General features: G+C 39.7%; 1 protein-coding gene across 1 annotated transcript in view; it reads left to right on the plus strand.

Annotated features, from left to right (window-relative positions):
* LOC114561007 (macrophage mannose receptor 1) overlaps nucleotides 1-24839 on the plus strand; it is a 31561-nt gene that overhangs the window by 1103 nt on the left and 5619 nt on the right. Inside the window, exons 2-4 of the mRNA XM_028586638.1 lie at nucleotides 1564-1953; nucleotides 3730-4053; nucleotides 18752-19105. Coding sequence (XP_028442439.1) covers nucleotides 1564-1953; nucleotides 3730-4053; nucleotides 18752-19105 — 1068 coding nt within the window. The remainder of the gene's footprint in view (nucleotides 1-1563; nucleotides 1954-3729; nucleotides 4054-18751; nucleotides 19106-24839) is intronic.

The following is a 24839-nucleotide window of genomic DNA, read 5'->3' on the forward strand; positions in this document are numbered from 1 at the left end:
TTAAAGAGTAAGATCCTTTGAGTTTAACACGAAACAGCCCAGAAATCACCAAACTCCACCAGACTCCATGTAAATAATCACTAATTTTAGCGTGTATAGAGCCGGCATATTTCCACCAGACTCCATGTAAATAATCAGGACTTTTAGCGTGTATAGAGCCAGCATATCTCCACCAGACTCCATGTAAATAATCAGGACTTTTAGCGTGTATAGAGCCAGCATATCTCCACCAGACTCCATGTAAATAATCAGGACTTTTAGCGTGTATAGAGCCAGCATATCTCCACCAGACTCCATGTAAATAATCAGGACTTTTAGCGTGTATAGAGCCAGCATATCTCCACCAGACTCCATGTAAATAATCAGGACTTTTAGCGTGTATAGAGCCAGCATATCTCCACCAGACTCCATGTAAATAATCAGGACTTTTAGCGTGTATAGAGCCAGCATATCTCCACCAGACTCCATGTAAATAATCAGGACTTTTAGCGTGTATAGAGCCAGCATATCTTCACATGTAAATGGGTGAATCAAAGGTCCCATAGCATGAACATATGAGGTTTTTTAACATTAATATGAGTTCCCCCCCAGCCTGCCTATGGTCCCCCAGTGACTAAAAATGGTGATAGGTGTAAACCGAGCCCTGGGTATCCTGCTCTGCCTTTGAGAAAATGAAAGATCAGATGGACCAATCAGGAATCTTCTCCTTATGAGGTCATAAGGAGCAAGGTTACCTCCCCTTTCTCTGCTTTGCCCTCCCAGAGAATTTGGCCCACCCATGGTAGAGAGAGAGAGACGTCATGGCTTTCAAATGAGCAAAGTGGCAGTTGGTCAAGACCACACCCCCCCACTCCACCTTGCCCCCCCCTCTCCTCCTCAATAGCTACAGACACAGAAATGGCACATCCTAAGGAAAGCTCATTGTGGGACTGGCTCTAGTGGCTGTAATTCTGCACCAAGGCTGAATTTGGGGAAAGAGACTTCAGATACAGTATTAGGGGACCACTAAAGTCTATATAAAAGAGACTTCAGATACAGTATTAGGGGACCACTAAAGTCTATATAAAAGAGACTTCAGATACAGTATTAGGGGACCACTAAGGTCTGTATAAAAGCATCCAAAGAGCACCATGTCATGGGATCTTTAAGGGTTTATTTCAACCAAACCAGAGTGGTGATTGTTGGAACAGTGGAAAGATGAACCAAGACAGCTTTTGATTTGGTTTTATTTTGTTTCTTTCCACTTTGAATGAAGTGTGTTTTACGATGTTTAAGTTACTTATTATTTACATGGAGTCTGGTGGGTTTAGCAAACAAAATTTGGCAGATGAATGATCTTTTATAAGGAGTTACTGGACCAACATTTTGATAGCATATGCTAGCATGTTAACAAATTAAGTCTGCTGGGTTTGGTGATGGTGATTTTGGGGCTATTTCATGTTAAACAAAAAGGATCTTACTCTTTCCCAAAAACATGGGAAAATAGAGCCCAAGCTTTAAAACAAACCAAAGTTACCTTTTAATGAACAGATGCTTGTCTAGCTCTCAGCTCCATCGCTGCAGTTTCTTTTCAGTGTTCCTCCATTGGGGGTCACCTGTATGACTACCACTTCATTGGAGAGAAGAAGACCTGGAAAGAAGCCCAGGAGTATTGCAGAAAGAACCACACTGACCTGGCCACAGTGTCTAACCAGACAGACATGAAGAGACTCATGCATGAACAGCATGAAGGCGGAGCCTGGATTGGGCTGCAAAACAACACACCAAACACCGTGTGGCGCTGGTCTCTGTCAGGGGTGGAGTTCAACGAGACTGAGAGTGACTGGTTTGGACAACAGCCAGATATTAAAGGCTGTGTTGATAAAGACCATCATGAGATCTGTGTGAGGCTGCGTGGTGGCACATGGGATGACGACTCTTGTTCTACAAAAAATAAATTTATCTGCTATGACGGTGAGAACATGTGGCTCACAGAGTCTGTTCTCCCCTGAAAAACTCCCTTAGAAGTGGTTTGTTCCAGCATCATTCTGACCTATATTTAGGGCCAGAGCACCAACAGCGGCGAAGCCCCTATTGAAACTGAAGGAATTATTCTTTCTTTCTTTCTTTCTATTCTTTTTCCCGTCAAATGAATTGGCTTTTTGAGGGGCTTAACATATTCAAAAACTCATCAAATTTGGCGGTCGCATCAAGTCTGGTTAAAAATTTACGTATTTTAAGGGTTTCGTGAATAGGCGCACAAAAATGGCTCGCTAGCGCCCCCTAGAAAGTTAAGAAAATTGAGCCCCTGCAGTGCGTTTAACGTAGACTCACGAAACTTGGTACACATATGTAACATGTCAAGATGTACAAAAAACTTCATTAGAGCCATACCCTAAACCCAACAGGAAGTCCGCCATTTTGATTTCAATGTTCGAAATTAGTGCGATTTTGGCAATTTCCAAATGTCGTACTTTAACGAACTCCTCCTAGAGATTTCATCCGATCAACTTCAAACTCGGTCTGTGCCATCTTAAGACGTTAAAGATGAAAAGTTGTTATAAGAAAAACTTTTCGTCAGACGGTGTGGGCGTGGCGTGGCGGCCATTTTGAGTGTTTAGCGATGAACAAAGAAGTTGTTGTAACTTGAGTGTACGTTGTCGTATCTGCCCGAAATTTCTCCCGATGGACAAGGGTCCAGGCCTGAGGACACCTACAGGCCAAAACTGACTTTTGGCCACAGCGCCCCCCCGCTGGCAACATGAAATGCACCTTATATGACAAACATCATCCGATTTACATGAAACTTATAATGTGTGGTCTACGTGTGATACTGAGCCACCCGCTATACTTTAACCACGCCCAGTTACTCAGGCCACGCCCCCTTTCATAACATTTGAACCGATTAAGGTAGACCCTTGTGTGAGGTATCATTGAACTCAGCAGAGACTTCATTGGTGATGGTTTCACCCGCCCCCTACGCTTAAGCCACGCCCCCTTTCATACATGGTGACCCATTTAAGGTAGAGTCTTGTGTGAGGTATCATTGAACTCAGCAAGAAAGTTCCTTTTTAATTGGTGATGGTTTGACCCGCCCCCTATATTTTGGCCATGCCCCTTTTCACAGATAATGAACTGTATGGCGTAGAGTCTTGTGTGAGGTATCGTTGAACTCAGCAGGGAGTTCTCTTTTCATTGTTGATGATTTGTGGTGTCTGAGTGCCAAGGAGGCGCGAGGGCCCGTCCATCGCTGCTCGCAGCTTTAATTATGTTTGTAGTTGCGGCGCCCTCTAGTGGCCGTAGTAGTTCTGACTTTTGTTTCCCCCTCCCCTCTAATCTGACCTGTGCTGCTGAAAGAATTAGAGATGTGCACGACCTTGTGCACTTAAAATCCTGGATCGCCACCGAAATTTACGTCACATTGGCGCGCGCCAGTTTGGCTGTAAAAATGGTCATGTTTGTTTGACCTCCACCCCCAACCTGCCAACTAACCAAGACATTTGGTGCTCTTGTACTTCCTCACCTTACTTCCTGCTTTGCTGCCGTCAGAACTACTACTTCCACTAGATCGCACCGCCACTACAAACATAAATATAGGTTAGAATGATGCTGGAACAAACCACTTATTGGGGAGTTTATCAGGGGAGGAAAGTCTCTGAATTGATATCACAATATTGTTTTAAAATAAGAATAATGTAGGATTTTATGAGACTAAATTGAAACCAAAAAGTTTGTCTGTGTGTTTCATAGAAAACAAGAAATCCGGCAAAACATTTTATATCAGTGATGATAAGATTACCTGGCTAGAGGCTCAGAGCTACTGCAGAGAACACTGCACTGACCTGATCAGTGGAGTCAAACAGCTGGACGAATTCGAGCAACAGCACCCGAATCATGCAGAAAATTTCTGGATTGGCCTGTTCAGAGACTGCTGGAGTTGGTCAGATGGGAGCAGTTTCTCTTTCAGATCCTGGGATAAAGATGAACCTAAGAAGACATGTGCTATGACTACATCAAATGGAAAGTGGAGCTCTGATAACTGTGGTGAAAGAAAACCCTTCTTCTGCTACAACAGTGAGTTTAGTAGAAGGTCTATCTAATGGTACTGTATATCTACATCTGTTTAATGATTTACTTCATTTATTAGTTTATTATAAGAATTATAGTATGAGGTTCATCGTTGTTGAATATCTTGATAATGATATAACTCACAATAAATAAACAGATAAAGTGTTCTCAGTTCTTCTAAAATACAACAAACTGCTTGTTAGATTTAAAACAATTGAAAGGAAATCATTTCCAACTTGTTTTTGTTGAACAAATTGGATGTTGAATTGAATATAAAAGGCAGCACTAAAAATAGAACGACAGATACATTTTAAAGTGCAGTTTTCTGCTGAGATTTTCAATTGCAGCCCTGAATGTTTTCTCAAAAGCCAAGAATCTTTTAGGCCAACTTTACTGTATTTTAAAAGGCTGTAACAAGCTCCTTTTTAAAGTTAAAAAGAAGATAAAGAAGATAGTAGAATCATTACAAAATAGATGATCTAAGTAATCCATTTAGTTCCACATGCTAACTTTTCTCTAAATATACTAACCGCATCCCTGTCGTGCCGATAATGATGATAAATCAAACCCTCTGGTGTAATATTGTTTCATCACAAAATATTTAATCTAATGTTACAGCTGTTATTTAAACTGTCCTGTGTTTGTCTCCACGGGCGGAGCATTTGGGTCTCCGCCACTTATTGACTCAGACACTAATTGGCTCCGGCACTAATTGGCTCAGTCACTGATTGGCTTCATCCCTGGTTGACTCCGCCCCCTACTGACTCCGTCTCTGGTTGACTCCCCTTTTTCTTTGACAGATTCAGTGATCCTGATCGAGAAGAGCATGACCTGGGAGAACGCGTTAAACTACTGCAGAGATCACTATGGCGACCTTGTCTCCATCACCAACCAGGACGATCAGCTCTGGGTCCAGGAGAGAGCCAAGATGGCCTCCACTCCCCACGTGTGGCTGGGACTGCGCTACACCTGCACTCTGGACTTCTGGTTCTGGGTCAGTGACGAGCCGGTCCTCTACAAGAACTGGGGCCCCGGCCAGCCTGGGGACGACTGCAACATGTCTGGAGCCATGGACCGAGAGGGGACTTGGGTCAAAATGATCGACGATGCCTACGAGTTTAATTTCATCTGTTCCAAGAACAAACCACCAAAATGTAACTAAGTACATTTACTCAAGTACTGTACTTCAATAATAATAGTTGTTGAGATGAGGTACTTTACTTAGATCTCAAAGTTAATATTTCAAGAAAAAAGTTGTAATATTTTAAGAAGAAAGTTTTAATATAGATGCTGTACTTTACATTTTATCAGTGTGGGATTAATACTTTGACTCAAGTCAAGGATGTGTTTTACTCTATGAACTTAATCAATTTTTCTAATCTTCAAGAAAAAAGTCTTAATATTTCAATTAACAAATTCGTAATATTTCAAGTAAAAAAGTCATAATATTTCGGGGAAAAAAAACATATTTTTTGAAAAAGTCATATTTCAAGAAATAAATTCGCAATATTTCAAGAAAAAAGTCTTAATATTTCAAGTAACAAATTTGTAATATTTCAAGTAACAAATTCATAATATTTCAACTAAAAAAGTCGTAATATTTCAAGAAAGAAATCGTAATATTTTGGAGAAAAAAGTCCTAATATTTTGGGGAAAAAGTAATGATATTTCAACAAAAACGTCGTAATATTTCGGGGAAAAAAGTTGTAATATTTCAAATAAAAAAGTCGGAATATTTCACGAAAAAAAGTCGGAATATTTTGGGGGAAAAAGTTGTATTATTCCAGTAAAAAAGTCGTAATATTTCAAGTAAAAAAGTCTGGAAGAATGTTGTAATGTAGATCTTTTACTTTACATTTTAACAGTGTGGGATTAATACTTTTACATAAGTTAAGGAAGTGTTTTATTCATTTACTCACTTTGTTTGCAGTGGTGTGATGTTGACATACTGTGTGTCCTCTGGGATTATTGAATGGCATTCTGGGAAATGTAGTAAACAAACCTCAGGGGGAGAGATGTGACAGCAGATATTAAACTGAAGATGTAATCCTGTAACATGAAAGATTACGATTTGTTATTTTCTGAAGTTGTTATTTTTTCTTCCTCTTAAAGTGTCAAGTTCTGGTGAATATCTGATGGTTATATTTTGTAAAATCTGTTTCTGATTATCACATTTTTTCTTGAGATTAATGTAACCAAAGAATAGTTTTCTCTGAGTCTAAATAAACTGTTAAACCACAGAGTGGTCCTCTTTTTTCTCTAACCCAAAATCCTGTTATCACATCATGAAACTGGGTCTGTGTTGGACGTTATTAATTGGTCATTATTAACTGAGCAGCTAATCAACAAATCAGGTAGAAGGTATAACAAACTCTGAGTCTAAATCAATCATCAATCCAATCCTTTCCATCTCCTTCTTAACACCAACATGTAATTCCATTCTCAAATGTTTAACACGTTAATTTAATTTAACTTTAAAATAAAACCAGATAGTTCCCCTGTTGTTACTTTGGTTATTTCCTCCTCCCAGAAAAGCCAGGATCAAGGAGAGTTTTGCAGTAACTGCATGGCCAAATTAATCCAAACACACAAGTTACTTTATGACCGGTTACTGCCGAGCAAAAGGCTATTTTTTAACACTTGTGTTGTCGACCATGAACTTGTTGTCGATCCAGGTCAAAAGTGAATTTGAATGTTTTGTGCTTTTTTATGCTTTTTACACTTTTTAAAACGTTTTTGGCTCCTGTTTCAAGGTTTTATTTTTAAATTCATGGTCAATTATCCTAATTTATATGACAATATACCTAATTTTTGAGTTAAAAAGCAGGAATTATCAATTATTTTGACAAATAGTTAAGATCAGAGGATGTTGAGTGAATCACAGACTGGTTTATGTCAAAGTTTAGTCATGCATCCATGTTATTTTGGGAAAAGTGGAGCGTGGCGCGACAGAAATGTCGCACGGCGAGGTGGATCTGCACGGTGAGAGATGCATAAATACACTGCGACGCGCCCCAGATTGTACTGCAATGATGTATTCCTCCACATGTAAAATACAATTAGAGCTGCAGTTACCAAATACAAAGTTACTTTGTGAGACTAAATAAGTGTGTTAGTGCGGCGCACAACAGAGGGTTTTCTCCCAGGCCCCCCCCCTCTCAGTCAAAGCCCCAAAAACCCAACAGGTGAACAGGTGAAGCAAACAAATATGTTATCATTTCCGCTCAAACCGCGATAAACACGTCCCACTACCTACAATATAATAATCAATAAATGAGACCATAAACAACATACAGTATGTGGCTCCTACAGGCAGCTAGACAACGAGATCTTCACCTGTTCAACTTTAACTTTAACACACAGTAGGCAAATGTCCTGCTGTTTTTACAGACAAGTGAACTCACCACAGACAGACAGGGAAACACTGGAGCCCGTCAGTCTCTAAACGGTGTAACCATGTTGCTATGGTTTACACACACACACAGACACACACACACACACACACACACACACACACACACACACACACACACACAGGTTGACCGACATGTTTCCTCTGAACGGTGTGAAACAGCATTGAGTTATTGCTTTCTCTCGTTTTATTGGCTGTGTTCCAGGTGATAGCCAATCAGCAGAGACGTGTCTATAAACTTATGGTAATTAAAAGGAACTGCGCCAACAGGGTGTTCAACACACCGCTGGTTTGCTACGTTTTGTCGGGGCTGGATGCGAGCCAGGCCTAAGAAACTGCCAATTAGATTAATTTTCTTATTAATTGGAGGTACCATAACGCATAGGTGTAATTTATGGGGATTGGGGAGGTTAACCCCCCAATAATCAGAATTGGGCTTTTTTCTGAACCCTTTGTTACTTTTTTTATGTTTTTGATGCTTTTTTGGAACGTTTTTGTCACATTTTCAATGTTTTTGTTGCCTTTTCTGACATTTTTGCCGCTTTTTTAACCTTCAAACACTGATTGTTGCTGCCCCGCTTAATTTACTGTTCGCTGTCAAATTTGACCGGACAGTTTTAACTGCCTTTATTTAAACATAAATACCAATAAAAATGACTAAAAGTATTTTAAGTACTTTAATAGAACATTTATTGTAAAAAGAACCTCATTAGAACATTGACATCTACAACATGTCTGTGTTGCTGTGTGTGTGCATACATAAATGCATGTGACATGTGTGTGCGAACATTGGTGGTTTACATGCACAAGTGAAGTGTGTGTGTATGTGTCTATGACTACGTTTACAAGCTGTCAATTTTCGGGTTATGGTCGGGTTAAGGTCACTATTCGGGTTTCTGAAACATTCGGAATAACCCGTTTACATGCGTGAGCAGAAAGAGTTACGCCTACATGGAATTTGTAATCAATTGGCAATATCCCGACGTAAACGGCAACGCACGGTTAGCGTCTGGACGTACGTTTTCACCTCACTAATAAAGAAATTGGTTTCCTCCTCGCTCCAAAAGTGTGGTGCTGTGCTGGGTCTCGCCATGTTTACCTCTACTTCTTGTTTACTTCCGGTATACTGCGCGCAGGTTTTCTGCATAGACATATATATATATATATATATATATATATATATATATATATATATATATATATATATATATATATATATATATATATTATTATAATATATAATTATTATTATAACTATGTTTTCTGGCGCATATGAGAAGTTCCTCTACTCAAAAGACCGAGATTCCTTGTGAATAGAACATGCGCAGAACACAAATCAATGTTCCTTTTGATGTGGATATGCCGATACGCGTTTACATGACCACATTTTCCGGTTAGAAAAGGGGTAACCCAGGTAGCATATTCGGGTTTTTGAAAACCGGTGTTTACATGGCCGTGCGCGACCGGGTTATTGCTAATATTCCGGTTTTAAACGGGTTATTGGCTGCATGTAAACGTAGTCATTGTGTGTGTCTGTTTGTGTGTGTGTGTTTCTGTGTGTGCGTGCATGCATGTGTGTGCGAACATTAGTTGTTCACATGCATGAAGGACATGTGAAGAGGAGTAGTAGAAGGAGTATGTGAAAGAGATGGATTCCTATAATTTACAATCAAAAGATTTTTTAGTTTGGCAGGTGTGGTTCACATTGGGGGAGAAGTACATTAGTTCAAGAAAACACTGGGCTCCCATCATTTACTCTAAGCTCTCTTGTAGTAAGTATGATTCATGTGTAGAATGGGCACACAAGCACAGGAACAGTTGTAGGAATGTGTGTATGGAGATGTCCTACAGCTCCTGGATGAAAATTATACTCTTTCCCATTCATTTCCTATGGTGGTCAACAAAAAACAGTGTGACCAAGTTGAATAAATCACTCAAAATTCAAAGAAAGTTGTCACAATGAATTGTATATGTTCACATGCCTTTTGTGAAGGATATCATAAGGTATTGAGGCAATCGGATGAAAAATATTCATGGTACAAGGAATGGAATCATTTTTTGACCAGAACAGTGTTAGAAGGTTAAAGGTTTTGTTGATATCTTCTGATCATAGTCATACTGAGAAATCCAGAGAGAGTTGTGTGGAGCTGATAGTCTTAATTAGCTTTGTAGCAACTCATTTGCTAATGGCTTGAATGTTATGGACGTTTATTAAACCTACTGAAATAATAAAAAAGTTAACGATGAGGCTCCTCTACGTCAATGAATGCAACAGATTCAGGATTTCCCTCAAACAGGATTATTTTGAAATATTTAGAACAAAGAAGGCTACTTGCTAGTGACCCCCTAGTCACTGCAGGGCCCCCTAGTGTCTGCAGGGCCCCCTAGTGTCTGCAGGGTCCCCTAGTGTCTGCAGGTCCCCATAGTGGTTGCAGGGCCCCCTAGTCACTACACTGCCTCCTAGTGTCGGCAGGGTCTCCTAGTGGCTGCAGGGCACCCTAGTCACCGCAGGGCCCCCTAGTGTCTGCAGGGGCCCCTAGAGGCTGCAGGGCCCCCTAGTGGCTGCAGGGGGCCCTATTGGCTGCAGGGCCCCCTAGAGGCTGCAGGGGCCCTATGCATCCGTATAGTCCACCTGTAGGAAGAAACAGTTCTAGTTGAAGCAGAACTTGGCAGATTTGCTGATGCTGAGACTCATAAATTCCCCCAGAAGAAGCAGAGAGTTTGTGAATCGCCTGTTTTTAAAAATGTAATCTTAGTTTTGCTTGATTTGCTTAAATCCAAGATGGATACGGAACTTTTTTAGGGCTTCATATCGACTAAACTGTAAGTGAGAAGACTATATGAGACATGCAATAATAACAGTCAAAGATGTTTGACTTTTGCTAAATAAAAGCCTGTTACAGTTCTCTGCACAACTGAAGCCACGTGTGCTAAACTCAAACTCCAGTCTGCACAGCAGCAGTTGATACCAACAGTCAGCTGAACTCAACAGTTCACATCTCTGCTAAACTCATTCACAGAAACACAACTCTTCACACACACACACACACACACTCAGAACAGACTCAGTACAGAGAAACACTCAGAACAATCCTCACTGAGATAACACACACACACACACACACACACACACACACACACACACACACACACACACACACACACACACACACACACACACACACACACACACACACACACACACACACACACACAGTTTTGACAGCAGTGTGTTAGCACTGTGCTGTAGATCCACAGTGTTATGCAGGTTGTGGTTAAAAATCACACATAAAATCAACATCAAGTTGAAATCTTTGTAACACAAGTTAAAGAGACTTCTGTAACTCTCCTGATGTCCTCGGGGTCTAATTTGACCCATTTTCAAAAAGTTTCTATATCAGAAATTTGGGTTTCTTTCAAACACATTTTAAAACAAAATAACGTGGATGGTTCCCTACAACGCTCTTCACAAGGTAAATACATGATCAGTTCACTACTTTCATTGAATTTGGGGGTTTTAGTCAATTTTATAGCATGTAAAGAAAAATTGAAAAAAGAACATTCAAAAATGTAGGAAAAATATGTGACAAAAATGTTGAGAAAAGCGTCTAAATTGTCGCAGCAAAGGGCAGCAGGTCAGATTCTTATCTGCACCGCTGCAAAGGACTCAGCCTACATTGGGCGGACGGGTGAGTATGAATATTCAAATTACGGGCAGAGTTTAATCATTAACAGGATTGATAAAGTGTTGAGAGCAGTCTCCATCGGCACAGAAAGGGAGAACCATCAGAGCAGAGAGAAGCTGTGGACATTCACAAAGATGTAAGTTATAAACTATATAAGTTATATAAGTTATAAACTCGGCTGTTTGATTTCACATTTCAATATTTGTGTGGATTTGCAGAAGAGGGATTGTATTCTACGTAATACTGCATGTAACATCTGATTCATATAATGATAAGGTTTCCAGTTTTCCTTCAAACTCTTTTTGTTAAGTTCTCTGTATTGAGTTTGTGTCTGTCTATGTGTGTCTGTGTGTGTGTGTGTGTGTCTGTGTGTGTCTGTGTGTATTTGTGTGTGTGTCTGTGTGTGTGTCTGTGTGTGTCTGTCTAACCTAACAGGAGGGTCTGGTGGAGATATGCTGGCTCTATACACGCTAAAAGTCCTGATTATTTACATGGAGTCTGGTGGAGTTTGGTGATGGTGATTTCGGGGCTGTTTCATGTTAAACTAAAAGGATCTTACTCTTTAACTAAAAGGTCTATCTCTGTAGGGATCCATCCCATAATGTTGTCACTGTCAGTTAAATCTTTGATTTGCATCCTGAGGGACTGGGTTATAAACTATATAAAGACAGGCTGTTCTTCTGTTTGTTCCCCCCCTCCCTCCCATCGGAAGGCTAAACTCACTCCGCCAACATATTCATATAATTTCCATATTATTACTTTAACAACAGGAAACCTATGAATGCAAATGTCACAGTTCATCACGGTGTTACACTGTTGACTTGTGTGTTTGTCTGTGTGTGTCTCAGTGTGGGTGTGTGTTGTAATGTCAATAAATGCAACATCTTTTCCAAAAGTCAGTGAGTAATGGTGTAAAATATTCCTGATTTCATACCAAAAATAACTGTGTTTATTATCATCTAACAGGGTGAAGATGCAGTGGAGTCTGTTTGTGTTCATTGTGATGGGTAAGTGGATCATCTGGACAGCTCACTCCTCATCAACTCCAAGTCACACTTCAGTTAATATTATGGTTTGATTTAAACGGTAATTTAGTTATTTTTAGGTGGCTATAATGTAACCCTACAGGACTAATGTTCAGCATCAGTTAGTGTCCACTAAAAGTTCTGTTGTTGCTGCTGACAGACTCAGATTATTATTCTAAGTGTCTGACAACATTATGGGATGGATCCCTACAGAGATAGACCTTTTAGTTAAAGAGAAAGATCCTTTTAGTTTAACATGAAACAGCCCCAAAATCACCATCACCAAAATCCATATTTTTTATTTTGTTTCTGTTACTGGACCAGTTTTTTTTTTTTTTTGTGATCAATTATTTATTTTCTTACAACCATTCATACATTGAGGAGGAAGCATCTTCAGAAAGAAAAACAACAAGAAACCTTAGGCTTATTACATCGCCATTGAAAACACAACAAAAGCACAACAAAGTGTTGTTCAATTGTGATGCTTGTCCACCCTCCAAAACAATATTCTAGATAATAATAAAAAAGCTGAATGAAGTACATGCACAACAACATTATACATTGAATACATTAGATACACATTCCGAAAAAACAAAATAAAATAAATAAAGCAAGTGTATAAAACAAATCAGGATGCAAACAATAGGAAATGGACTTTCTTTTACCAACATAAGTTGGCATCAAAATATTTTAGTTAGCATGTATTAGCATTATAGCATATGCCACCATGTTAACAAATTAAGTCTGGTGGGTTTAGTGATGGTGATTTTGGGGCTGTTTCATGTTAAACAAAAAGGATCTTACGCTTACTCACAAAAACATGCGAAAAAAGAGTCCAGGTTTAAAAACAAAACAAAGGTGCAGTAGGTAAGCCTCATAAAACTACCTTTCTGTCATATTTGCTGAAACTGACCCTATGTTCCAGTAGAACTACATGAAGCAGGTGACTTAAAAAAATAAATCTACAGCCTGTAGTGCGATTTGCAAAAATCCACCGCTCCCTGTTCAGATGCACCAATCAGGGCCAGGGGGAGGGTGTCTAACTGCGTGTCAATCACTGCTCATGCACACGCATTCATTCTCCCTTGTGGGGGGAGGGGCTTGGGAGACCGTTTTGGGCTTTAGCGGAAACGGAGGGAGGGACTGACAAGTTGTTGATGTTCAAATTTTTTGGCTAAGTCTGGATCTTCATAATCCTACCTACAGCACCTTTAATGACCAGATGCTTGTCTAGCTCTCAGCTCCATCGCTGCAGTTTCTTCTCTGTTATCAGGTCAGTGTTCCTCCATTGGGGGTCACCTGTATGACTACCACTTCATTGGAGAGAAGAAGACCTGGAAAGAAGCCCAGGAGTACTGCAGAAAGAACCACACTGACCTGGCCACAGTGTCTAACCAGACAGACATGCAGAGACTCCGCGACCCTGCAAAGTATCCAGACGGAGCCTGGATTGGGCTGCAGCGAGACTGGCGCTGGTCTCGGCCAGGGGTGGAGTACAACGAGAGTAAATGGTTTGCAGGAGAGCCGAATAATTTGTACAATCAGGAGAACTGTGTGTGGATGAAGATGAAGGATGACAAATGGAATGACGAGTCTTGTTCTACACCCTATAAATGTATCTGCTATGACGGTGAGAATACGTGGCATATAGAGTCTGTTCTCCCCTAAAAAACTCCCCCAGAAGTGGTTTGTTCCAGCATCATTCTGACCTATATTCATGTTTGTAGTGGCAGCGCCCTCTAGTGGTCGTAGTAGTTCTGACTTTTGTCCCCCCCCTAATCTGACCCACAGGAGAGTTTTCCGTCCTCATATCTAAACCAGAGAAGGTAATGGTGGTGGTTTTAAACACGTGGTTAATGTTGTGAAACGGTCCCAGTGTGGTTAGGTTTAGACACTAAAACTACTAAGATGGAGGTTTAGAGTCAAGTCAGACGTGACATCACTTCCTCAAGCTGACCACGTGACGTAAAAGTTGACGTAGCTCCGTTTGTTCATTAAAATAAAAAAAAACTCTCTGTTTTCTTTTCTTTTCAAACAGGACATGAAGCCCCGGTCTCATGGGTGAAAGCCCTGTTTGTTTGACCCCCCCCCCCCCCAACCTGCCTCCTTACCTGGGGTCTCATTTCTAAACGTGGCGTACGCACAAAACGGGGCTGAAAATCTGCTTACACCACTTCCCACGCAAAGGTTGTGATTTATAAAAAACAAACTTGACGGGAGAATGTCCGGTCCTCCACGCAAACTCTGACCCTTGCGTACGCACATTTAGGAGACAAAATAGGAATTGGCGACGCAGATGGTGAGGTAGTGAACAGAAATCAGACTGGAGAAAGTACATGTGGGAATACCGATTAGGCTACTCTTAATGGCCCTCATTTATTAACCTAACGTAGAAACCAGCGCAGATATGAGCGCAGAAATCCTCTTACGACAGGCTTCACGTGGGATTCATGAAAAGTTCGTATCCCACCAATCCGAGCGTAAGAATGGTCGTACATTGATAAATGAGGCTCCAGCTGAAGTTTATTTAATTTATAAATCCTTGACACATTTTCTATAGTCCTAATAGTAATATACAGGCTTCTATTGCAATCTATTAGGCCTACATGTAGGTGTACCTATAATTAAATAAACACACGGTAGCTCTCCCTCAGCTGTTGCCTCGTTCCGACGAACACGAGTAAAATAAAAGACACTGCATAAACTCCGCTACCGTGTGTTTATTTAATTATAGGTACACCTACATGTAGGCCTAAGAGATTGCAATAGAAGCCTGTATATTACTATTAGGACTATAGAAAATGTGTCAAGGATGTATAAATTAAATAAACTTCAGCTGGAGTCCGATTTACTACGGCAACACTGTTGACCACATCAGTGATCTCCTTCCATTCCGCATTCTTTCTACAGCCTTTAATACCAGTTTTCAGGCTGCCAAATAGTCCACACGTTAGTGCAAATGAACCGGAGATATCAGGGTTTCAATCTCCACCGCTGAAAAGTTCCGCTTCTCAGCCGGATTACATCTCGCCATGTCGTAAATTGTAGGGGCGAGGCCTCAAAACCCAGAATATATCGGGGCGTGATATTTAAATGACGATTGTTTCCAGCCGCCTCATTTATCAATGTACGACCATTCTTACGCTCGGATTGGTGGGATACGAACGTTTCATGAATTCCACGTGAAGCCTGTCGTAAGATGATTTCTGCACTCATATCTGCGCTGGTTTCTACGTTAGGTTGATAAATGAGGGCCACTGTCAGCTACGGAGCGTAGGAGGAGGAGATGGCCCGAATGCATGGAATACAGGATAGCATCAAATACCCTAGCATTAGATAACTGCACAACACAGTGTACATAACTAAATATATATCTTTAAAACTGTGCATATATCATCAAATGTCAAAGTCTGGAAATGAGCTCGCGCAATCGTTACCCTTAATGTCCTCGTCATCAGTCTAAAATGTAATACTGTTTATAAGAAAACCTGCATGAAGAAAAGTGTGTTTGCCTATTACATTTCGATTTCAAATTGTATCTCGGGGTGGGGGATACCACTAGTTGTTGCTGTGATGGGAAGGTGTTAACAATCACAAATTGTTGTAAAAATATAAATACTGCGGTGACCCCGTGCGTCATGCTGCATGATGGCCCTGCTGGCCCTGCAGGAGGACTACGCTAACGGAAGAATCAGGAGAGAAAGAGACTTCAGGGACCATGACCATGACTGGCTCATATGCCGATTTAAATTCCCTAATCTAGCTGTAATAGTAATAAAGCTGAGCTCTTGGATCTATGTACTGAATTGGGTCCAGTAGAGAGGGCAACGCACCAGAACCGGGCCATCCCGGTCCAAATACAGGTACTCGCCACTCTGGGTGAAACCGGCTGTTTCCAGAGGGAAATGTCAGACAGCTAAGTGTTTTTTTAAATAAATATTATATATAATCTTCAGCTTCATCACTAAGGCTTGTTTGGATATAATATATAGTTCTGTTAAATCTTATATAGGTCTGGTATATCGAAGCTGTCCCAGAGTACCGTAATGCCTGCTGATTTGGAAGATTTTATTAATAAAGGTAGTCTATAGATCAGGTTTCCCTACGCTGTGCAACAACTGGCCGACATTATAATTCAATTGGCAGCAATTCCCGAGCAGCTGAGAGGATTTTTAAAGGTTTGTTTGTTTTCTCCGCCAGTCGTCATGATTCGGTGTAACGAAGAAAAACTGCCAGGGACATTAACATACTGATCAGCATTCACGAGGTGCTTTACATTGACTATTTATGGTTAAAAATGGGCGTGTACAGGGCGGGATAAGAGGCTGATCCACGTACACACACTTGTAGTCAATCTGTGATTTATAAAGAGAACACTGGTTACAGGTGTGCGTATGCACGGTTTTATAAATCTGACTTTTTTTTGGCGTACGCCATTTTAGGCTTTTGGGCATACGTACACTTATAGTAAGGATCCTGCGCACAGTTTTATAAATGAGAACCCAGGACATTTGGGGATCTTCTACATTCTCACCTTACTTCCTGCTTTGCTCCCGTCAGAACTACTACGGCCACTAGAGGGCACCGTCACTAAAAACATCAATATAGGTCAGAATGATGCTGGAACATACCAATTATGGGGGAGTTTTTCAGGAGGAAATCAGTCTCTGAATTGATATCACATTATTGTTTTGAAATAAGAATATTGTAGGATTTTATGAGACTAAATTAAAACAAAAACGTTTGTCTGTTTGTTCTACAGAACAAATGAGCCTCGGCAAAATATTTCATATCAGTCACAAGGTGATGAACTGGACAGACGCTCAGAGCTTCTGCAAAAAACATTACACTGACATGATCAGTGGAGTTAAACAGTTAGAAGACTTCAAGACACAGCGCCAGCATGAGAAAGATGATCCTTTCTGGATCGGCCTGTTCAGAGAATCTGACTGGAGTTGGTCAGATGGGAGCAGTTGTGTCTAACCAGACAGACATGAAGAGACTCCTTAACTCCACGACTGTACAGCATCGAGCTGGAGCCTGGATTGGGCTGCAGCGAGACTGGCGCTGGTCTCAGTCAGGGGTGGAGTACAACGAGAGTAAATGGTCTGAAACACAGCCAAATAATTTAAAAAATCAGGAGAACTGTGTGTGGCTGAAGATGAAGGATGACAAATGGCATGATGACTCTTGTTCTAACAGCTATAAATTCATCTGCTATGACGGTGAGAATATGTGGCACATAGAGTCTGTTCTCCCCTAAAAAAACTCCCCCAGAAGTGGTTTGTTCCAGCATCATTCTGACCAATATTCATGTTTCTAGTGGCGGCGCCCTCTAGTGGTCGTAGTAGTTTTGACTTTTGTCCCCCGGACATGAACCCCAGTCTCCTGGATGAAAGTCCTGTTTGTTTGACCCCCCACCGTGCTTCAATACAACTGTAAGGTACTTTTAATTGAGTATTTTCATTTTCTCCTACTTGCCTATTGTACGTTTTATTTCTCTATTTTTATAGCTTTAGTTACTTTGCATATTCATATTAATTATACAAAATATTAAAGTGGATAAAGAGGAGAATTTGTTGTTCCGGTGGTGAAATCCACAAGCTACCTGCTAAGTCAAACATCCAATGTTATTTTGATGGAAGTAACTCAAAAGTAGTGTAGTAGTGTAAAGCATTACAATTCAGAGACAGTAATATTGTAATATAACTAATTACTCTCAAATGACAGTAACAAGTAATCAATAATGTATTACATTTTGGAAGTAACTTGCCCAACCTGCCTCCTTACCAGGACATTTGGGGCTCTCATACTTCCTCGCCTTTACTTCCTGCTTTGCTCCCGTCAGAACTACTACGGCCACTAGAGGGCACCGCAACTAGAAACATAAATATAGGTCAGAATGATGCTGGAACAAACCACTTATGGGGGAGTTTTTCGGGGGAGGAAAGTCTCTGAATTGATATCCCATTATTGTTTTGAAATAAGAATAATGTAGGATTTTATGAGACGGAATAAAAACAAAAAAAGTTTCTCTTGTGTGTTCCACAGCACAGTATAAATCCGGCAAAGCATTTTATATCAGTGACACTGAGAAGACCTGGACAGACGCTCAGAGCTTCTGCAGAGAACATTACACTGACCTGATCAGTGGAGTCAACCAGCTAAAAGACTTCAATACACAGCGCCAGAATGATGAAAACCAACCTTTCTGGATCGGCCTGTTCAGAGACTCTGACTGGAGTTGGTCAGATGGGAGCAGTTTCTCTTTCAGATCCTGGGATACAGATGAACCTAAGAAGACATGTGCTATGACTACGTTAAATGGAAAATGGAGCTCCGATGACTGTAATAACACCAAACCCTTCTTCTGCTACGATGGTGAGTTTATCAGTCTATTTATGTTTTAGGCCGACTTTACTGTCTTTTAAAAGGGCTACTCTAATGTTACATCTGTTATTTAAACTGTCCTGTGTTTGTCTCCACGGGCGGAGCATTTGGGTCTCTGCCCCTGATTGACTCCCCTTCTCCCCTGATTGACTCTCCTTCTCCCCTGATTGACTCTCCTTCTCCCCTGACAGATTCAGTGATCCTGATCAACCAGAGCATGATCTGGGAGGATGCGTTATACTACTGCAGAGATCACTATCGCGACCTTGTCTCCATCACCAACCAGGACGATCAGCGCTGGGTCCAGGAGAGAGCCAAGATGGCCTCCACTCCCCACGTGTGGCTGGGACTGCGCTACACCTGCACTCTGGACTTCTGGTTCTGGGTCAGTGACGAGACGGTCCACTACAAGAACTGGGGCCCCAGCCAGCCTGGGGACGACTGCAACATGTCTGGAGCCATGGACCGAGAGGGAACTTGGGTCAAAAAGATCGACGATGACCACCAGCTTAACTTCATCTGTTCCAAGAACAAACCAGCAGAATGTAACTAAGTACATTTACTCAAGTACTGTACTTCAGTAATAATGTTGTTGAGATGAAGTACTTAATTCATATCTCCAATAATAATATAATATAATATTTCAAGAAAAAAAGTTGTGATATTTCTGGAAAAAAAAGTCATAATATTTCAATAACAAAAGTTTTAACATTTTAAGTAATCATAGTAATTTCGGAAAAAACTTCTTAATTCTTCGAGTAAAAAAGTCGTAATATTTTGGACAAAAAGTGTTAATATTTCAAGTAAAAAGTCATAATATTTCAATAAAAAAGTCAGAATATTTCACCTAACAAATTCGTAATATTTTAAGTAAAAAAGTCATAATATTTTAAAAGGAAAATCATAATATTTCAAGAAGAAACTGGTACTATTAATGCTTTACTTTACATTTTAACAGTGTGGGATTAATACTTTTACTTAAATTAAGGATTTGTTTTCTTCATTTACTACTTTGTTTGCAGTGGTGTGACGTTGACATACTGTGTGTCCTCTGGGATTATTGAATGGCATTCTGGGAAATGTAGGAATTTATATCTCAAAGTAAATATTTCAAGTAAAAATATTGTAATAGTTAAAGAAAATTTTTTGTAATATTTCAAGTGAAAATGTCGTAATTTTTCAAGTAAAAAAGTTGTAATATTTCGGAAAAAAAGTCATAATATTTTAAGTGAAAAAGTCATAATATTTCAAGTAAAAAAGTCAGAATATTTTGGGAAAAAAGTCAGAATATTTCAAGAAAAGAAGTCATAATATTTTCAGGAAGAAAAGTTGTTGGATTGCAGTATGGGATTAATACTTTTACTAGAGTTAAGGATGTTTATTCATTTACTCACTTTGTTTGCAGTGGTGTGACGTTGACATACTGTGTGTCCTCTGGGATTATTGAATGGCATTCTGGGAAATGTAGGAACTTATATCTCAAAGTAAACATTTCAAGAAAAAAAGTTGTAACATTTAAAGAAAAAAGTCATAATATTTGCTGTAAAAAAAGTCATAATATTTCAAGTGAAAAAGTTTTAATATTTCTAGTAAAAAATGATAATATTTCAGGAAGAAAGTTGTAATATAGATCTTTTACTTTACATTTTAACAATGTGGGATTAATACTTTTACTTAAGTTAAGAATGTGTTTTATTCATTCACTTTGTTTGCACAGAATAGTTTTCTGTGTGTCTAAATAAACTGTTAAACCACAGAGTGGTCCTCTTTTTTATCACTTATACTTCTTTTAACCCCAAATCATGTTATCTCATAATGAAACTGTGTCTCTACATTATTTCTTCCTTCCAGAACATGGGGAGAATCGATATCCGAATGCAACGTAACAGGGAGGAGAGTTCCACATAAATGCACAGATAATTTGTTGTTTTGTCGTTAGTGAAAAACAATATTGACCTTGTAATTGAAAAAGGCGTCTCATATAAGAATGACATTTCCTCCTATGGAGTCCGTTCATTAGCATTGGGAGATTGATACTTTTTGACTGAGAATTTGGCTGATAGCGTAAACAACAACTTCTAAAGTGAGTTGTTAAAACCTTTCTTTTTAGTAAACTCTGTGAACACAAGCAATGATGTCAATGCTGGAGTTTATGTGTACAGCTCTGTTGAAACTTCAAACAAAGTTTTATGTTGTGTCGAGCCTTCTTAGTGTTTTAAAAATAGTGATTTTGATGCAATCATAGTAGTGTCCTTAGCTCTCCCACTGAAAAGGCCATTTGACCCAAATCAAAAACACGGTCAATCTTAAAAGTGGCTTTTCCGTCTTAATTATGCTTTAAAATGAAAGTTTGACTCGGGTACATTCACAAAAAGACCCTAAGTTGCTGTCATGATACTAAATGACTCCCACGTGCACAGTGTTTCAGGACCCAAAACCTGGAACGTGGGGAAGGGTTTTTGGGATCCGGCTCGAAGGACCAATTTGTTAAGATAATTACATTTTCAAAGAATAGACAGAACCATTGAAGATCTCTCAATGTTCATTTTTACTATTGAACACAAGAAACCAGTTACAGTACTTACTACGAAGTAAAGATAATGACTATCGAAATGCTTTCTACAACAGCTTTTGTAATACAACGTGGAATGTGATACAAAGTCTATAGTCATAATAAAGAGTCAATGTCGTCTTCCTTATCTTCGGACCATTCCCTGCTGTAGACAAGGACATGATAGTGTCTCCCATGTTATCTCTTGGGAGTGTAATCATTATGATATGGCATTCTTATGCAAACAGTTTTAATATATTAACAAGACAGAAAAATGTAAATCACATTTTTTCTAACATTCCCTTCTGTTTAAACTTTTGCATCTTCAATAATACAATATTAAATTTCCCATATCGTGAAAACGGGTTTTTATGGGATTCCCTTTTCTCTTTTAGCGTGCCGCACAGTTAGTTAGCGTTAGTTTTTACCAGACAGAAAAATGTAAATCAAGATTGTACTAACAGTTGCATTTGGAAGAGAGTTGGGCTTTAATGTGATTCTCTTTCCTCAGTGTGGCGCTTAGAGAAACGGATTTTGACAAATGGGATGTAAATGTTGTGCTTGTTCCTGGCTGGATACTGTGACCTCTGACCTGAAATACTGTCTTCTTCTAGTCCACAAAAGTCACACATAAAATCAACATTGAATTTAAATCTTTGTATCACAAGTTTGGGTAATGCAGTTTTTTCTGAATGCTTAAACGCTAACCGTGATTGTCATAGCACAATTTCTAAAACTATTAATACTTATAGCAAAACCACTCACTGAGTTTGCAAAACTAAAAGCACAAACACTGCTTTGCACTCAGTTTGCAATTTTGTAACACACACTTTGCAAAACTGTAGGTACAATCCACTGCACAGCACTCTTTTTGCGGAACTGTAAACACAACTCGCTGCTTTACATTCATTTTCCAAATGATCAACACACTCCTAGTAAAACTATACACATATATGGCTATTATTTACACTATTTTGCCAACTGTCTGGCACACTAGCACATGTGAAAACTGTTTTAGATAATTAGTTCACTTTGCAATCAGCCTAAGTACTATAAATAAGCCACAGGTGAGCCTTCCATGTGGAGTGCAATGGAGGGAGCAGGAAGAGTGAGAAGAAGGAGAATTAGAGGAGGTCGAGGAAGAGGACGCGGCTGTGAAGAAGCGAGAGGGAGAGGACGACAAGGACAAGGAGGTGAAGTCAGAGGAAGAGGACAAGGAGGAGCAAGAGGAGGACGAGGAGGGGAAAGAGGAAGGGTAAGAAGAGTAAGAAATAGAATTACTGATGACATCAGAGCTCCAATAGTGGACCATGTAATCAACCATGGAATGACCCTGAGGGAAGCTGGCCAAAGGGTTCAGCCTAACTTGAGCTGCTACACTGTAGAAAGCATCATAAGGACATTTTGAAATAAGAATCGGTCAGTACAATCACTTTGACATAAGTTTTGTAGCACTGCCATACTCTAATGAGAAACACAACAATACCATACATGTAAAAATACTGAAATTGTTATTTTTTGAATTGTTAGAGGTCCAGATGATGGGGGCAGAGGAAGAATGCTCACTGCAGAACAAGAGACCCATATAGTCAATATGGTGATTGCAAATAATTCCATAAGGCTACGAGAAATACAGCAGCGCATAATTGAGGATGACACCACCTTCCAAAACATACACAATGTGAGCATTTCTGTATTATGTTGTGTACTTGCCCGCAACAGAATCCGAATGAAACAAATCTACAGAGTCCCTTTTGAAAGAAACAGTGAACGTGTGAAACAACTGCGATATGACTAAGCTATAGTATCATTGGTACTGAATCTGGAAGTTCATACTCTAGTGCTGTGCATGGGCCTGCTGTGCTGCATTTGTTTGGTCTTGTCCAGAGAGTGATGGAGCTGGAGGCAGATGCCAGGGGTCATGAGCTGCTTTTTGTGGATGAGGAAGATTTTAACCTCACTAAAATAAGGAGACGTGGCAGGAACATCATTGGACACCGTGCCATAATCAATGTCCCAGGAAATCGTGGTGGTAACATGACTATGTGTGCAGCTATAAGTCAAAATTAGGCAACCCTAGGCCCATATAACACTGCACACATCATTACATTCCTGGACACCTTACATGACATGCTCACTAATGTTCAGAGACCAGAGCAGACCAGATACGTCATCATATGGGACAATGTTAGTTTCCATAGGGCTGCTTTGGTCCCCAACTGGTTTACAGATCACCACTCTTCACTGTACTCTCTACTCGCCCGCATACTCTCCGTTCATGAATCCAATTGAAGAGTTCTTCTCTGCCTGGCGCTGTGACCATCATCCCCATCAACGCATCATGTCAGGGCTGGATACGGCATTCCAGAAGATATTTTCCCCGGTGCCTTGGACTAGAGGACATTGCATGTGATGTAGACGAAATTTTGTGGCCGGACCCAGAAAGACGACACAATGTAGACTGATTTATTTATTTTTTTTTTCTTTTCAGTGAAATTACTATTTTGTGTTTTGACTTGGAAAAAAACACTTGTGTTTATTTTGATGTGTGTAAATAAACACCAATAATTGAAGTTTGGATCCCTGTATGTTTACAGAACTATGACAAAAGTATGACCTCAAACTGATATAGCCTACCTTGTGCACAGAGAAAGCAAAAGCCAGATGTGTTCTTTATTCATGCCATCAGTGTGTAGTTGGTGCATTGTGCTTTTATTAATGTGATGGCTTGTGTTAACTGTTTGATACGAAAACACAATTTTTGCGAAGGTTTGAAGAGTTAAGCAAGGTTTATTAGCTTTTGCAAGAGAACTACAATGTTTTGCTGATTTGGTGAAAGGTTTTCTTAATTTTGTGTAGAGTTTTGCAAAAATAGCCAATAGTTACAAAAAATGTGCCTAAGCCATCAGAAAAAAAACTGTAATACCTTGAAAAAGACTTCCTTAATCTAGTTATCAATACAGTTTGTCCATGCTTTCTCCCGCTCTATATCACTAAATAAGGAACACCAAAAACATGTTGAGATGAAGGTAACAGGGGGAAGTTTCCAGGCAATGATACACAGGGCTGGAGTGGGACTCATTTTCAGCCCTGGAATTTCATGCCTCAGACCGGCCCACTTTACTTCACAAAAATGTAATCAAAACCTTAGTATATAAGTCTGCAGTAGTGCCCTGTTGTCTACAGCCTTGTAATTCAGTGTATTTTTGTAAAATGTCACTATTTCCAAGTGTTTCTTCACAATGTAGATTTAGTAGGAAATAAAACAGACCGGCCCACCGGGGATTCTCCCGGCGCTCCCGATTAGCCAATCCGGGCCTGATGATACAGATCTGACATGTTGATATTTTAATATTCAAATGACAGCTGGAGTGTATGAAGAGGATTAATAAAGTGTTGAGAGCAGTCTCCGTCAGCACAGAAAGAGAGAACCATCAGAGCAGAGAGAAGCTGTGGACATTCACAAGATGTAAGTTATAAACTCGGCTGTTTGATTTCAATTTTTAATGTTTGTGTTGTTCTCCCGGCTAAAGAAATGTTAGCACTTTTTCAACATATTTTTGCATTTTTTGACACTTTTTTTCAACGTTTTTGACCCTTTTTTGAAATTTGAATTGAAAATGCATTTTTGTCGATTTGTTTGATCACTTGTAATATTTTATTAAATATTTGTTACTTTAACGTTTGATGCTTTTTTCTACTACTACTACTAACTTATACCACAAGTT

The sequence above is a fragment of the Perca flavescens genome, chromosome 9, assembly GCF_004354835.1.
Source record: "Perca flavescens isolate YP-PL-M2 chromosome 9, PFLA_1.0, whole genome shotgun sequence".
NCBI classification, from domain to species: Eukaryota; Metazoa; Chordata; class Actinopteri; order Perciformes; family Percidae; genus Perca; species Perca flavescens.